Source organism: Ahaetulla prasina, chromosome 1, assembly GCF_028640845.1.
Source record: "Ahaetulla prasina isolate Xishuangbanna chromosome 1, ASM2864084v1, whole genome shotgun sequence".
Classification (NCBI taxonomy): domain Eukaryota; kingdom Metazoa; phylum Chordata; class Lepidosauria; order Squamata; family Colubridae; genus Ahaetulla; species Ahaetulla prasina.
In genome coordinates, this window is record NC_080539.1 from 69,926,661 (window position 1) to 69,940,544 (window position 13,884).

At 37.8% G+C, this 13,884-nt stretch overlaps 1 protein-coding gene across 1 annotated transcript in view; it reads right to left on the reverse strand.

Moving 5' to 3' along the window:
• Window positions 1-50: 50 nt before the first annotated feature.
• Window positions 51-13,884, reverse strand: part of GLP1R (glucagon like peptide 1 receptor) — a 135,271-nt gene continuing 121,437 nt past the window's right edge. Inside the window, exons 11-15 of the mRNA XM_058163799.1 lie at window positions 11,970-12,039; window positions 11,209-11,297; window positions 9,721-9,859; window positions 7,433-7,474; window positions 51-1,113 (exon numbers count right to left, since the gene is read on the reverse strand). Coding sequence (XP_058019782.1) covers window positions 943-1,113; window positions 7,433-7,474; window positions 9,721-9,859; window positions 11,209-11,297; window positions 11,970-12,039 — 511 coding nt within the window. The 3' untranslated portion in view covers window positions 51-942. The remainder of the gene's footprint in view (window positions 1,114-7,432; window positions 7,475-9,720; window positions 9,860-11,208; window positions 11,298-11,969; window positions 12,040-13,884) is intronic.

A 13,884-nucleotide genomic window follows, 5' to 3' on the forward strand; every position in this document is an offset into this window, starting at 1 on the left:
AGCAGTGAAGGACTATGCAAGAGCTAAGGCATAAAAGGCTAGGGTATACTACAGCCAAGCAATTCTTCAGACAAAACAAAAAAAAGCTAACAAGTCTGAAACCGTGCAGCAAAAAGCAACATATTATATCCAATACTTCTGACATTTGAACAAGAGTTGGATTGTTCAGGTCTTTCCAGGTAGCAAGAAAGTAAACATTCTCAATGCCGTTGGAGCTACTTATTGTAAAAAAGCATTTACTAGACTTGCATTTCAAATATTTTTTAAAAGAAGTTACACATTACTGCCTCAGGATTGCAGAGAACATGTTTTAATTAGCATTAATGACAAAAAGTACTGGCCCGTATTTTTTAACTATAGTGGGCATGTTCTTTTGCAAAAGCTTATTACAGCCGAAGTATTGTAGAAGATATTTCTCTACAGAGTGTTGCTATGTAGAGAAACTTTTTGTCCTGAATTGAGCTCAAAATGGCTACTTTTCGCTTAATAAAGCTACCAATAGTAAATGTATACAAAGATTATGCAGACTGTAACTCCTTTTTTTTTAACCATGAGAGTGGTTAGCCTTACCTTTCTCAAACGCTGATCTTTCTTGTCTGCATTAATCGGCTGCATTCTTATAATTTAATCAATGCTTCAAAGTGTCTACCTGTTCTAATAGGTTATTAACCTCATGCTTTGTAACTGCATCAACACAGGTTGTTAGACTTTGGACACCTGAAGGCCTCTGGCTTTAATTGGGGAAAAACTCTTTCTTTGGAGATGACTTCTACCTTCAAATGCACTGATTATATTAGCCATCCGCTTTATTTTAAAAGCTTATTCAGCTGCCTGCAGCAATGAACAGCGGAAGGTCAAGTCTTCTAAAGACTCTAAGAGTCTGGCTGGGTATTCAGTTTTATTTCCTACAGTTCTGGTCAGAGGGGGCATTTCTTCTGCATCTTAGTTGAATGTAGTAACTTGACAAGTAGCAGCGTAGACTGTGGTTCCAACTGTACCTCCACTGCTAATGCTGTTGGCTGGATATTTAAGTGGCTTCATACTGTTGTCTCTCTGGACATAAAAGTGTTCCAATCTCCATCGTTCCCAGCTTTTCTGGAATTCTGTCCGAACCTTCCATTAGGAAACAAAGAGAAAGAGAACGACATATGATCTAGTACTGCTGCAGTTTTGTTATGGAGCTAAAAAGTCATATAATATTTTAGATAATAAAATAAAATAAAATCAAAATATCTTTATTATGATGTTTGACTGACCTTGCAGTAGGAAAACAGAGTTTGGTACAGCAATTCATTGTCAGGAAAAAGAAACAGTAAGATGATAGAACCACCTATCTATTAAATGTTTTGTGCATTTGTACGAATTGAAGATATTTGGCCATCTGACATGAGTGTAAAGTTAGCATCCTTAGCAAGGTTTTAATGTAATCTGAGTATTTCAAGACATCTCAAATAGGTTGTTTATACTAATGGCAGCAGATATATACTAATGGCATGCACGCACACATCATTGGCATCCTTCAGTCTCAAAAGACTAGGGTATCGTGCTCTGGAAAGAGATCCTAAAACAGCATCTAGTGTGACTAGAAAGGCCAATTCGAGAGTGGCAATCCCTTCCACACTGAGGGCAAATAATTTCTGTCCCCTGCCCAGCGCCCAGATTTTGCTGGTTCCGGGACTGCCTCTTTGCCTCAGCCTGCCGAACAAATGTCTCTTCGAATTGGAGAAGGCCATGCTGCGTCTTTAGCCTCCAAGCTGAACGATCGGAGGTCAAGGTTTCCGAGCTGTTAATGTCCATTCCCAGGGCCTTTAGGTCCCTCTTGCAGATATCCTTATATCACAGTTGTATATCTGCAAGAGGGATATCTGCAAGAGGGACCTAAAGGCCCCTCTTACTGTGGTCTCTTGTGTCTTCGCGGCTACGACCTATTGAAGCCGAGTCTGTTGCTAGGGTTTCTGATTGGCTGAGAGGCGAGCAGCCAAACAGGCGGGAGATCAGAGAGTTCCCATTGGTTCCTTCTGCATGACAGCTCACGATTTAAGCAGCTGTCAGACAGCTTGGCTTTTTGCTTTTGTTCGTGTTAGTGTTCCTGGTTACTCAAGCGTTAATAAAGAGATTATGTTTTGCCAAACCTCCGTCTAATGTGTGCCTTGTTCTAAGAATAGAACACTGGCGACGAGGATGGGCGGATTCCATGTCTCTGTTTCTGCCTGTCAGACCGCTGCTGCTGATGCTTAAAAAAGCCATAAAACTGCTTGAGCCGGTCCTTGGTGTTAGCCTCATTTCCTGTTGGCCATGGCCTCGCTCCTGCCGGCGTTCTCTCCATTCACTCTGGCCACAGAAACCTGGGATATTTACCTTGAACGATTTGACTGTTTTCTGCCTGCTAACGACCTCACAGAGCTATTGCCTGCCCGCAAGAAGGGGTATTTCCTCAGTTCTTGCGGCGGTGAGGTGTTTGCAACTGCAAAAGCCCTTGTTGCTCCCCAAAGAGTCACTGACGTACCTTGGGAAACCCTTATTGGAAGACTCAGGGATCATTATGCCCTGGCCCCGTCTTGAGTGGCTCAGTGGCAGGCATTCCGCTGGTGGCTTCAGAGGGACGGGGAGTCTATCACTGACTACGTGGCCTCTTTGAGGATCACCACGTTACAGTGTCAATTTCATGAGCTGGACGATATGTTGCTCGACCAGCTGATTTTCGGTGTTAAGGACCTCCAGCTCCAGAGGCACCTTTTGGCCCGCAAGGACTTGACACTCCAGGCAGCACTGGATGAGGCGCAAGCTGCTGAGACAGTCGAGAAATCAGCAGCTGAAATTCGGCAGTTTCAGGGAGACTCCGGCCCTACGGGAGCACCGTTATCTGTCCATTGTGAGGACTCCGGGCAGGAGACCACCTCAGGGGAGGAAGAGGACATGAGCCAACTGAAAACATCTCGGCCGAGAAGGAAGGTGGCTGCCGCCAAGAATCCACAGGATGTTTGTTTGGGTTGCGGCGGCAACCACAGCAGGACAGACTGATGTTTTAGGATGGCCATTTGCCACCGTTGTGGCAAATGGGGTCACCTGTCCAGGGTTTGTAGGGCTGCCCTCCCTGCTGCTGTTGGAAAATCTGAGCCCACGCAGTATACTCGACCCTCCAAATTGAGACCGGCCCGCTAGGAGAATTGTGTCACTGAGTTCTGTGATGCTGAGCCTTTAGAGATAGCCATCACCCATGCCACCACTACAGTCCCTTTAAATAAGATTTACCTCATGGTGTCTCTCGAAGAAGCACCGTGTAAAATGGAGGTGGATACCGGCTCTTCCAGATCCTTAATTTCTTGGGTCGTGGTGAAGAGATTAATTCCCTCTTTCACGCAGAGCCGCCTCCAGCCTTGTTCCGTAACCCTTAAAGATTATCAAGGGAAGACAATCCCGACCCTGAGGGTGGGCTCTTTCTGGGTGACTTATGGTTCCTTCTTGTGCCAGTTGCCAGTGATAGTCATCAAGAGTGACTTGCCTTGCCTCCTCAGGCTCGACTGGTTTGATGCCCTGAAACTTAATGTTACTGGTGTCCACACTATTGGCTTTGATGTTCCTGCTCCGCTGGCTGAGGAATTCGCCATTTTTGACAAGCATCTGGGTAATTACAAGGGGACCCCAATCTCTTTTAATTTGGATCCCCAAGTGGTGCTCATACGCCTCAAAGCTCGAAGGGTGCTGCTTGCGCTTTGCCCCAAGGTGGACAAAGAGCTAGATAAGCTAATTGCCCACGGCGTATTAGCACCCGTAGATTATTAGCCATGGGAGACCCCCATTGTCATTCCTCTGAAGCCGGATGGTTCTGTCTGGATATGCACTGATTATAAGGACACAACAGTCTCGGTAAGTCCACAGGGACTTACTGAGTAAATTTGCACAGTACTGAAATATAAAAACAATTACCAAATACAATTGTGACAAGTTACATATGGAATTTATGTATGTTGTATACATGCAACTTTTGCATTCTAATTTAAGGATAAGCAATTTGCTATGAGAAGTCCCTATAGCATGAGCCATGAGAAAAAAAATATGCAAATTACAATACAATATATCAGAAGAGTAATTACTGTTGATGAAATAACCATCTACCTCAGCACAATCTATACCACTCGATCATGACACATTGTGACATATCACATTGTTTTTTGCCTTTGCGGAGCCGGGGCGAGCTGCGGGCCGCCTGTTTGACAGGCCTAATCTATACTAACAGCAGTTTTGGCTTCAGAAAGGACAACAGAGGATTGAAACTTGTATGTGCCAAACATGGGTCTACCACAAGTTTCTCCCTCCCCCAAGCAGAACAAATGAATGGTGTGAGGAAGAGCATGCATTTACCCAACATCTTTCAAGCCACTATTAGCAGTTTAATTAAAACAGAGTTGAGTGACATTTTGTATTTCATTACATAAGCTGCTTTTGAACCTAGTTAAAATTTATGGTGACTGAAGTTGAATACCAAGTTTGGCATGTGAAAATAAAACCTCAGTCTAAATAGTATTCATTCTACTGTTCATTTGATTTTAATCAACAAATGAAAAGGACTATTTCAATTCATTCAGATATGATGGAAATGTTGGTACAAATTATTCCTCATTGCTTATAATATTATACATGAGATCCACTATTATTTAATTATGGATAGGCAATACTTTATGACGTGGCACATTATTTGGTTGAAATAGCCAAATAATGTCTCCCCAAAGCTCTTTATGATGACAATTAAGGAACAAAATGCATCAATGTACTTCTATACTGCCGTCACCACATGCTTTCATAATTGAGCATATAGTTTTTCCATTTCTGCTAGGTTGAAGATTAATGTAATTTTTCCAGCCTTCATCCGCGACTGCAATTTAAGAAAGCCTATTGTTGTATAAGAGTTAAAATCTAATTGTATAAAATCTGCTCTGAGCCATTTTGCCAGGTCACCAATCTGGTGAATGAACTCCAAGGGCTAATAGGAAATAAATATGGCATTGGAGAAGAAAACCAATTATAACAAAACTATGAGGCGTATCAGTTTTTAGGGGGAAATTGGCAAAGTAAATAATTATTTTAAAATTTGAAAAATGCCACTTTGGATTATTATTATTTTTAGGTTCAAGAATTTAGGATCATGTCTTTTTACAGGAACTTCCATTTCATCTTGTCTCTTTACATAATGTGGTACATTTGATTTTTATAGAAATAATGTAGTGTGGCTTATTAAATAATGACAGGATATACATATCTATAGACTACTATTATTTTTCCACATCTATAAATCAGAAACAACTTAAAACCTGACAGTTACAATGTTTAATCTAAAGTGTTTGAGTACAATGCTTTCTATTATGGTATATTTATTTGCAAGCCTGCAAAGGATGGAAGTGTACCCTCTAGGAGTAGATCAGTTATCAAAAAAAAACCAGGCCTGCAACTGTGAGGATGGTTGAGCATCCCATATATTTAAACTTACTCCTTGTAAGCAGTAGCATATGTCAACCAGGAAAGCTTGGGTGAAAGAAGAGCTAAAAAGAAAAGAAATAAGATCAAGATATCTCCCTTGAGGCCTTCCTTTTGCTTTTCAGATTGGAAATAGATTTGTCCTCATAATATTGTAGTGTGTGCATGGTAAAAAAATGTTTAAAGAATTTAGTAGAGCTGTAATTAAATACTTTATTGCATGTTTTAAAGTGGAATTACAGTATTTCTTAAAAATTCAGATTTTAATTCTCAGTAGCACATTAATTGAAAATTCAAGGAGTTTCAGATTCGAAATCCTTCTAACCTTGCATCTATAGTTATAGGGAGATTTATTTGACAAAATAGAATGTCTATACTGGTTAAAAGTACTACTTTAGTTGCTAGAGACAACTATTCTCTTGTCAAATTTTTCATCAGAGATAAACATTCAAGTTCAAATTTTGTACAGATTCTGGTATTTTATCAGAACAAGAACCAAGTAATTCAAGTGTAATTACTTGTTAACAAGAATTGGAATTGAAAGCTGAATTGACTGAAGAAAACACTTGAATGACAACAAAATATGATCAAACAACAAGAATCCATCTGCCCAAAGATATTTAGTTTATTTCCATTCATGTTTTCCCTTGAATGGAAATGTATCTTTAACATCTGTTCCACAGCTTTTCAAGATTCACTTTATCATGAACAGTAGATTGGGCAGCAAATGATTTGAAACATACCAAAATTATGATTACTTCATTTGTGGTAATTCACTGTTCACTAAGTTATGCAGACCTATTATTGTGCTCAATGTTCAATGAAATTCACTTGTTTTTAGAAATAGAACCATATTGAATGAAGAAGGCTATCTATTGAATGATGTACTGCTACATGATTTAATAGATGCTTTTTGTGTGATGAGTACAACGATTTTAAAGAGGATATGAAGCTCTGCTACTTGTTCCAGCATTATCTATTTTATAATTTGTAACAATATGACAAATATCTTTTTTCATTTTGTTTTCTGCCCTTCTAGCATTTAAATTAATGGAAAATTCCATATATTTCAAAGTGTTAGATGTGCATATCTTCTGCCATATAGAGGTCTCAATGAAAACCCCAAATTACAATGTGTTACATATACTTTGCGCTTTGGAATTGCCTCTTTAGAAACTATATTTTTATAAAGTAATTCTTGCATAGAATAAATAAATAATAATCAATTTGTAACCATATGCATCAGACTGAATCCTGGGACAAAATGTTAGATCTCCACTGAACAGCAGTTATAAAATATGGTTTGGTTGCTTCTGTGTGAATTTCAATAGCATTTGATACTGAACAGGTTGTAGCCAGCATATCTTCAAATTGAACTTGCATTCTAGTGAGTACATAAACATTTCCAAAGAGTTTTCTTGGCAAAAATACAAAAATGATTTGTCATTGTCTAGTAGGTAATTAGATAGCAATTTCCCATCTAAGTATCAACCAGATCTGATTCTGCCTGGTTATGAGCTAATTTCCATAATGGCAAAAGCCATTATGGAAATTGATATAAGGATTATCATGGAATTCTCTTTTCTGTATAAACAAATTCTCTTTTCTAGATAAATAAAGCCCTCCCAATTTGTTTAAAACTTTCTTAAATCAAAATGCCCCTCATTTTTTGCTTTTTACTAATTGTACCTTAGACACCACCCAGAGCTCCTCAAGAGACATAAGCCTCTGTTTAAAATTTCTTAAATCCAAAAAGGTAAAACTCACTAGATGCCAAATTTAGTTTGCCATTTTAAAGATTCAAATCCTTTTTTTAAAAGTCCCTTTTAAAATAAAGGCTTTAAATGATTTGGAGTCAAAATAGCCAGCATTTATGATTTCATTTTCTTTTAAATGTTTTATTGATAGAAGTAATTAAAAATTAGTATTGTGGAATAAAGCAACTTTTTATGCCTCTTACCTCAGTATTGTTAAAACAGTAGAGAATTGCCACCAAAAGTCCCTGAAAAGCAAAGATAAGAAAATAGCAGTTAGAAAAACCACATATCCTTGAATTAAGCATCACCAGCAAAGCTAATAAGGAAACAGACTATATCTAATATTATTTCCTGCAGCATGAGAAAGCAGTTCCATGGAAGAAGATTTCATTTGGCTGAATAGTGCCTTACTGATTCAAGTCCAGGAAGAAAAGCTCCTACTGAATGTCAGTTTAATTCATTTTATTAGCAACTTGGTTCATTGCCCTTTTGAAATAAAATGATAAAAAGGAAGACAACTGATAATCAGATAGTGGCTGGTTCAATGTAAAAACAGCAGCACTAAAAGGTTAAATCAGACGCACATTCACTGCAAGGAGTTTCCCAGAATTAGGAGCAATGTGTTGAGAACATAGTCTTCCCCAACCAGACAGGCTGGGACTGCAATTCATCAGCCTGATGACCCTCTACAAATACTCTGCAAATAGTGCAAGTCACATCTCTTGGAAAATTATACGGGTAATTTTCAGATTAGCTTGCAGCCAGCACACTTCTATGTAGACCCTGTACCTATTCAGAGCATTCAGTTAGCCAGAAAAAATATAGCTTGACATGTATCATTAGAAACCTCAACACATTTAATTCTTGACTCTTAAACTATATTAAACTAGATGAATTAGATAAAAAGCAAATCAGGGAGAGACAGAGCAAAAAACAAGATTTTATATAGCTGTATAAAAAGCACAGTCTTTCCAAGAGTCATTGGAAATAATTCTGTGAAATATTAACATGGACAGTCCTAAAAGACAGTCTACCCTCAATCCTTTCTGTAATATAACAGCAGCAGAATAAAGGCAGAAAGTAGGACACCACTCTTGGTGATCTCTTCTGTATTCTGTATTCTGTATCACAAAGACAAAACAATCTGGTCCAGGGGGATGATGCATCCAAGTGTGCCATATTATGCAAGTATTTCCAACTGTGATTGCAGGGCACATTTTGATTCATATTTACACATCACATCACTTGAGCTGTCATTTAAAATTGATGGATTCCTTTGTTCAACTCCAACCTGCAACTCTGAACCAGCTTGCATGTCCTGCATCAGTCAGCTGCAAAAATGACTTGGCAATTTTATTTTATTTTTGTTATTTCCTATTATTCAGTTCTGATGGGCACTCAAAACTCTGGACAATTGACAAACCTAATGGCTGGATAAAAGATGCCTGCAATGAAATTAAAGGGGTCCTTTCCTGTTAATCTAATGAAAAAGGAAATTGTGATTTCTCATCTGGTGAGTGTGTACTCCAGATGTCTATGGAGATTCTCAGTCATCTGGGTCATGGTTTGTTTGTTTTTTATTTGAATTTATATCCTGCCCTTCTCCGAAGACTCAGGGTGGCTTACACTGTGTTAAGCAATATCTTCATTCATTTGTATATTATATACAAAGTCAACTTTATTGCCCCCAACAATCTGGGTCCTCATTTTACCTACCTTATAAAGGATGGAAGGCTGAGTCAACCTTGGGCCTGGTGGGACTTGAACTTGCAGTAATTGCAAGCAGCTGTGTTAATAACAGACAGACTTAGTCTGCTGAGCCACCAGAGGCCTTTGATTGTCCCAAAGGTGCTTTTTTCAAGAGGCAACTTTTCTTTGAAGACATTTCGCTTCTCCAAGAAGCTTCTTCAGCTATGACTGGATGGTGGGGAATGGAAGGATTTATACTCTTTGCAGACAGTTCGTCACTTGCATTCTTTTAGAGGTTCATTAAGACCACCAAGAGGTTTATCTATGTCATCAGGGTCACCTGAGTGGTGCAAATTGTGTGGATTCCAATTTCCATATCAATTTCCACACCAATTTGCATTGCTCAGGTGACCCTGATGACACAGATAAACCTCCAGATAACCTTAATGAAACTCTAAAAGAATGGAAATGACCAGCTGTCTTCAAGCACTATAAATCTTTCCATTTCCCACCATCCAGTCAAAGCTGAAGAAGCTTCTTGGATGAAAAGCAAAATGTCTTCAAAGATAAACAAGAAAGTCCAGTTACCTCTTGAAAAAAAACACCTTTGGGAGTAATCTAGATGTACTCTATGGTATAACAAATTCTAACCAAAGTGATGACATTCATCCTCTCAGTTTCTGGAGCACAACAATCCTAGTGCAGACTGGAGCTGACACCACTGGAAATGGACTTTCAAAAAAGAAAAATCCTGAAATCCTGATTATAAAATTTCAAACTGAACAGAGAATGTAGGTCCTACCTGAAAAGAAGAGGAGGAGAGTTCAAAAAAAAGCTTCACAAATCGCAGCATCCCCTTGGCGTGCTCATCAGTAACAAAAGCAAAGATGATCTCATGTGTACCCAGAAGTGGGATCAGAGTCAGTGTAGATTTGGCCAATCTGGGAAGATAAATCAAACAGGTTAACAAACAGAAGCAAAAGGTTCATCTCAAGAGAAAAAAAATCTGCTGGAATAAAACAAATATAACCACTCTTTTTTGGAAAAAATATCCCACAAAACGAATCCCTTTTGTCTTTAGGGTCTCAACTTCTGCTGGGGGAAAATGCAGAGTGGGGAAATTTGCAGGGCTTCAAAACTGAAAGGCAACATGTTGAGTTAGCTCAAGAACCAATAAAGCTAGCACAAAATTATTTATGGCTACTGGGTTCTTCCAAGCTCCAGAGGGAAGCCTTGTTACATTATACATCAACATTTGCAACAGATATTCAGTGATAGCCCCTAATGATTTGCATTACTGAACTATATCTCTCCCCTTGTCTCAAAAAGAGGAATCCCAATATGTACACAGCAGTAGTGGGTTTCAAATCCTGTCGCTACCGCTTCGCTTGTTGGTGCACACACATGCATGCGCAGAAGTGTCCAGGCGGGTGGGCAGAACCTCCCGACGCTGACGCTACCGGTTTGCCCGATCTGGGGGCAACTGGTAGCAACCCACCAGTGGTACACAGGAAAAAAATGTTTTGACCTAGAGGATAGGACTGATTTCCCCAAATTGACCTAGAGGATAGGACTGATTTCCCATAAGCTATTCCAGGTACAAAAATATACTACATTGATAAAATATGAGTGATGTCATAAAATTGTACTTTAAAATATTATGTGTCTAGCTAGAGAATTAAAGGAATGTTTGGTTAAACCTGTACTGGAAATGGGTATTTGCAGATGTATCGTATTTGCTGAAATGGTACTTATTGGACATATATTTATGTATAGTATGCTACTATACAAGCAACATTAAATATTAATATCAAATATAAATATTGATACAAATGTACATTTCTACTCCAGACAATACTAAAACTCCTACTTTAAAATGCCTGAAAAATCAGAACTTTTCCACAATAAATAACTTAAAACCCACATAAAAAAAACAAACCCACAGCTCGACATGGAGGTGATAGGCAAGTCTTCAAAGTAAGTGATTTATTGGGGACACTCTTTAACAAACTGCATATACTTCAAAACACTCCTAAAACAGAGTTGAGTTCCCTCCCCTTTGGAAAAAAAAGAAATTTGACACATGCACTATACTCTCTGCCATTATTCAACGTTCATCTTTTTAAAATTGTTACTGATAAATGGTACCGCAATTTTGTTTCCTCTTATTAGATGTAATCTGCACCTTTCTCAGTTGTCATAAGCATTTTTCGTTATGATCAATTACCATAAGCATTTTGCTTGGAGATGGGGGAATCTTGATAGTATTTTTGCCTAGAAATGATCTTACCTGCATTTTATGTCATTTTTGCGCAACAGATTGGCTTGCAGCTTAGAAATTATAATGCAAATAACCCTGATAAAGATCAGGAAGTTCACCTGAATAAAACAAAAAGGAATTACAAAGCAGATTGTAGAACTGAGCAGCATATCTATGTTATCTCTACAATAATATTCATTTTAAGATTATGTTACCAGATAACTTACTCCAAAATTATGCCCATCATATGAAATATCACGAAGGAATACATCATTATATATTCTAGTTGACACATTTCAAATGAAATTTTAGATACACATGCCATATAAATTGATATTTTAATTGATGCCTTAATTATTACAATGGTTTAATTCTTATGCATTTTATCTATAGCTTATTATTATTATAAAATTAACACAGGGTATTAAGGATTCTTGCCAACAGCTTTTCTGTTTAGCACAGAGTCCAGTATGCATACCAAGAAAAGATTGGCTTGTTAAGAAAGAGGAGTTTAGCCACAAGTAGACTATGAAGTTGATGGACACTCAATTACTTATTTATTGGAACACAGAAAAAGGCTATTTCCAAATTCGTTTTTACAGAAAGACTGGTTAAAAAACTGTCATGCATCATTTATGCATTGAAGGTTAGGGGACAGAAAACAATTAATGGAACTCCTACAAAATTATTTTACTAGTGAAGGGACAGCTACGCTGCCAGCATTTTTATTATCCCTTTCCACTCACAACCTATAATCCGTGTTTCTATTGCAAAAATTTCCAAACACTTACCCCAATAGCAACCATAATAGGTAGCCTGATGATCAGCCAATAGTTCATGTTCAGATTCTTGTTCCAACAGCTGGAATAATAAAAAATGGGACAAGGATCAGCACATAGAGATAATAATCTAATTATCCCACATTTCTGTTCCATACATAGAAAAGCATGCAATTTAATGCCGATGCATAGCACAGCTGAATCTTAAAAACAGTTTCATGTAACATAGATCATCGGTGCAAAAATGGATACTCTCAAGCTCTCTCGGTTAGATATTAACAGTACTTAATAAAAGTTATTTCATTAGAAATCAGAAAACAAATTATAAGGCACAGTAGATAGTCACATTTCCATCCTCAAAATAAAAGGTCACAGACTGATTGCCAATAAATCCAGATATCAAACAGTTAAGGGTTTTGATTGATAATGAAAAAAATGTATGTGTTTTGGTTTGCAGAAAATTTTGTTCTTGTAGCTGACCAGACTACTGTCTGGTTTGTCCAAACTTTCAATGAAAGCCTGTTCAAACAATCTGAGTGTGTGCACACGCACATCCCTGCAAAGCTATATTTTCAACAGCTCCTTCTTTGGGCATTTTCCCTCCTTCAACAATTCCTTCCAATCCACCTTTCAATTCACTTCAAAGTCATAAAGCTTTGAGAAAAGTGTTTATAATCTATTGATTAAATTATCATGAAGAGATTGAACATTATTCAAATATATCCAATTACAATTTATAGTATAGAGGTATAATGTTTTCAATTTTGTGACTGAAGATTAAATTGCTCCCTATAAAAGTGGGTGACTTTTTCCCTCTTACTTCAATTATCCCCAATTATCTTATCCTTTATAAAACCCAGTAATTGGACATAAGTATGTGGGAACTAAAATAGTCCTAAAATGTACATGGATCTCTCATAGCCCCAGCAATGTCTAATACTCTTAAAGATAGGAGCTGGACAGAGATATATTGCTGGAGAAAACACCAAGTCAATCTCAATTGACTTGGTGTTTTCTCCAGCAATATATTGAGATTCTCCATATATGTGGCAAATGCCTACCTGTACAACATTTTACTCATGTACCATTTACACACCATTGAAGATGATAGGTATAGAAGAAGTAGAAACGGACACTGCTTATTTATGCATTATTCACAAGGTACTACTTGTTTAATTCTACAGACATGCATCTGAAGTTAAAAAAAAATCCTGAAAGTAAGATGGAGAAAAATCTTTTACTTTTATTTTTAGGCATACTTTTATTTTTAGAAATAACACCCTCACCCTTAAAACAGAGACACACAATAGCAAAACACTATTATAACTGGATCTGAAGTGATATTTGGCATTGTGAAGCAATTTTTTCACTAAGACAAACCAAAGAAAAAAGTCCATTAGTGAGTGACAAGGAACTGCCTACCAATTTACTCAAAACTGTCATACACCACAAACAGCAAATTATGCTGCAATACAAAGCTGTACTTCTGCATTCAGTACTCCATCTATCACTGGGTTGTTGACTGATAGCTTATTAGCGCTCAGGATGATTTAAACCCTTTTGACTAGTGCTCCTTTCGCGCCTGATATACCTCTTTACATCACCAATCCCACTAGGGGATATTGAGAAGTTGCAGGCACATTTCACATGTATTCCCCCACTTTTTTTGATAATCTGATGTTTCCTAATCTTTGTGGAACATGAGGAAATGGATATAATAAGTTACACAATGTTTGAGTTCACATTTCTGTATGGATTTGGCATAATGTAACAAAAAAGGTCTTAAGCAACATTTGTAAATAAAACTCAGGAAAACTCTGGATTCCCTCCCTCCCTCCCTCCCACCTACCCACAGCCACCAACTCTGTCCACAGTCTGGAGTTTGATCCTGACAGGGCTCAAAGTTGACTCAGCCTTCCATCCTTCT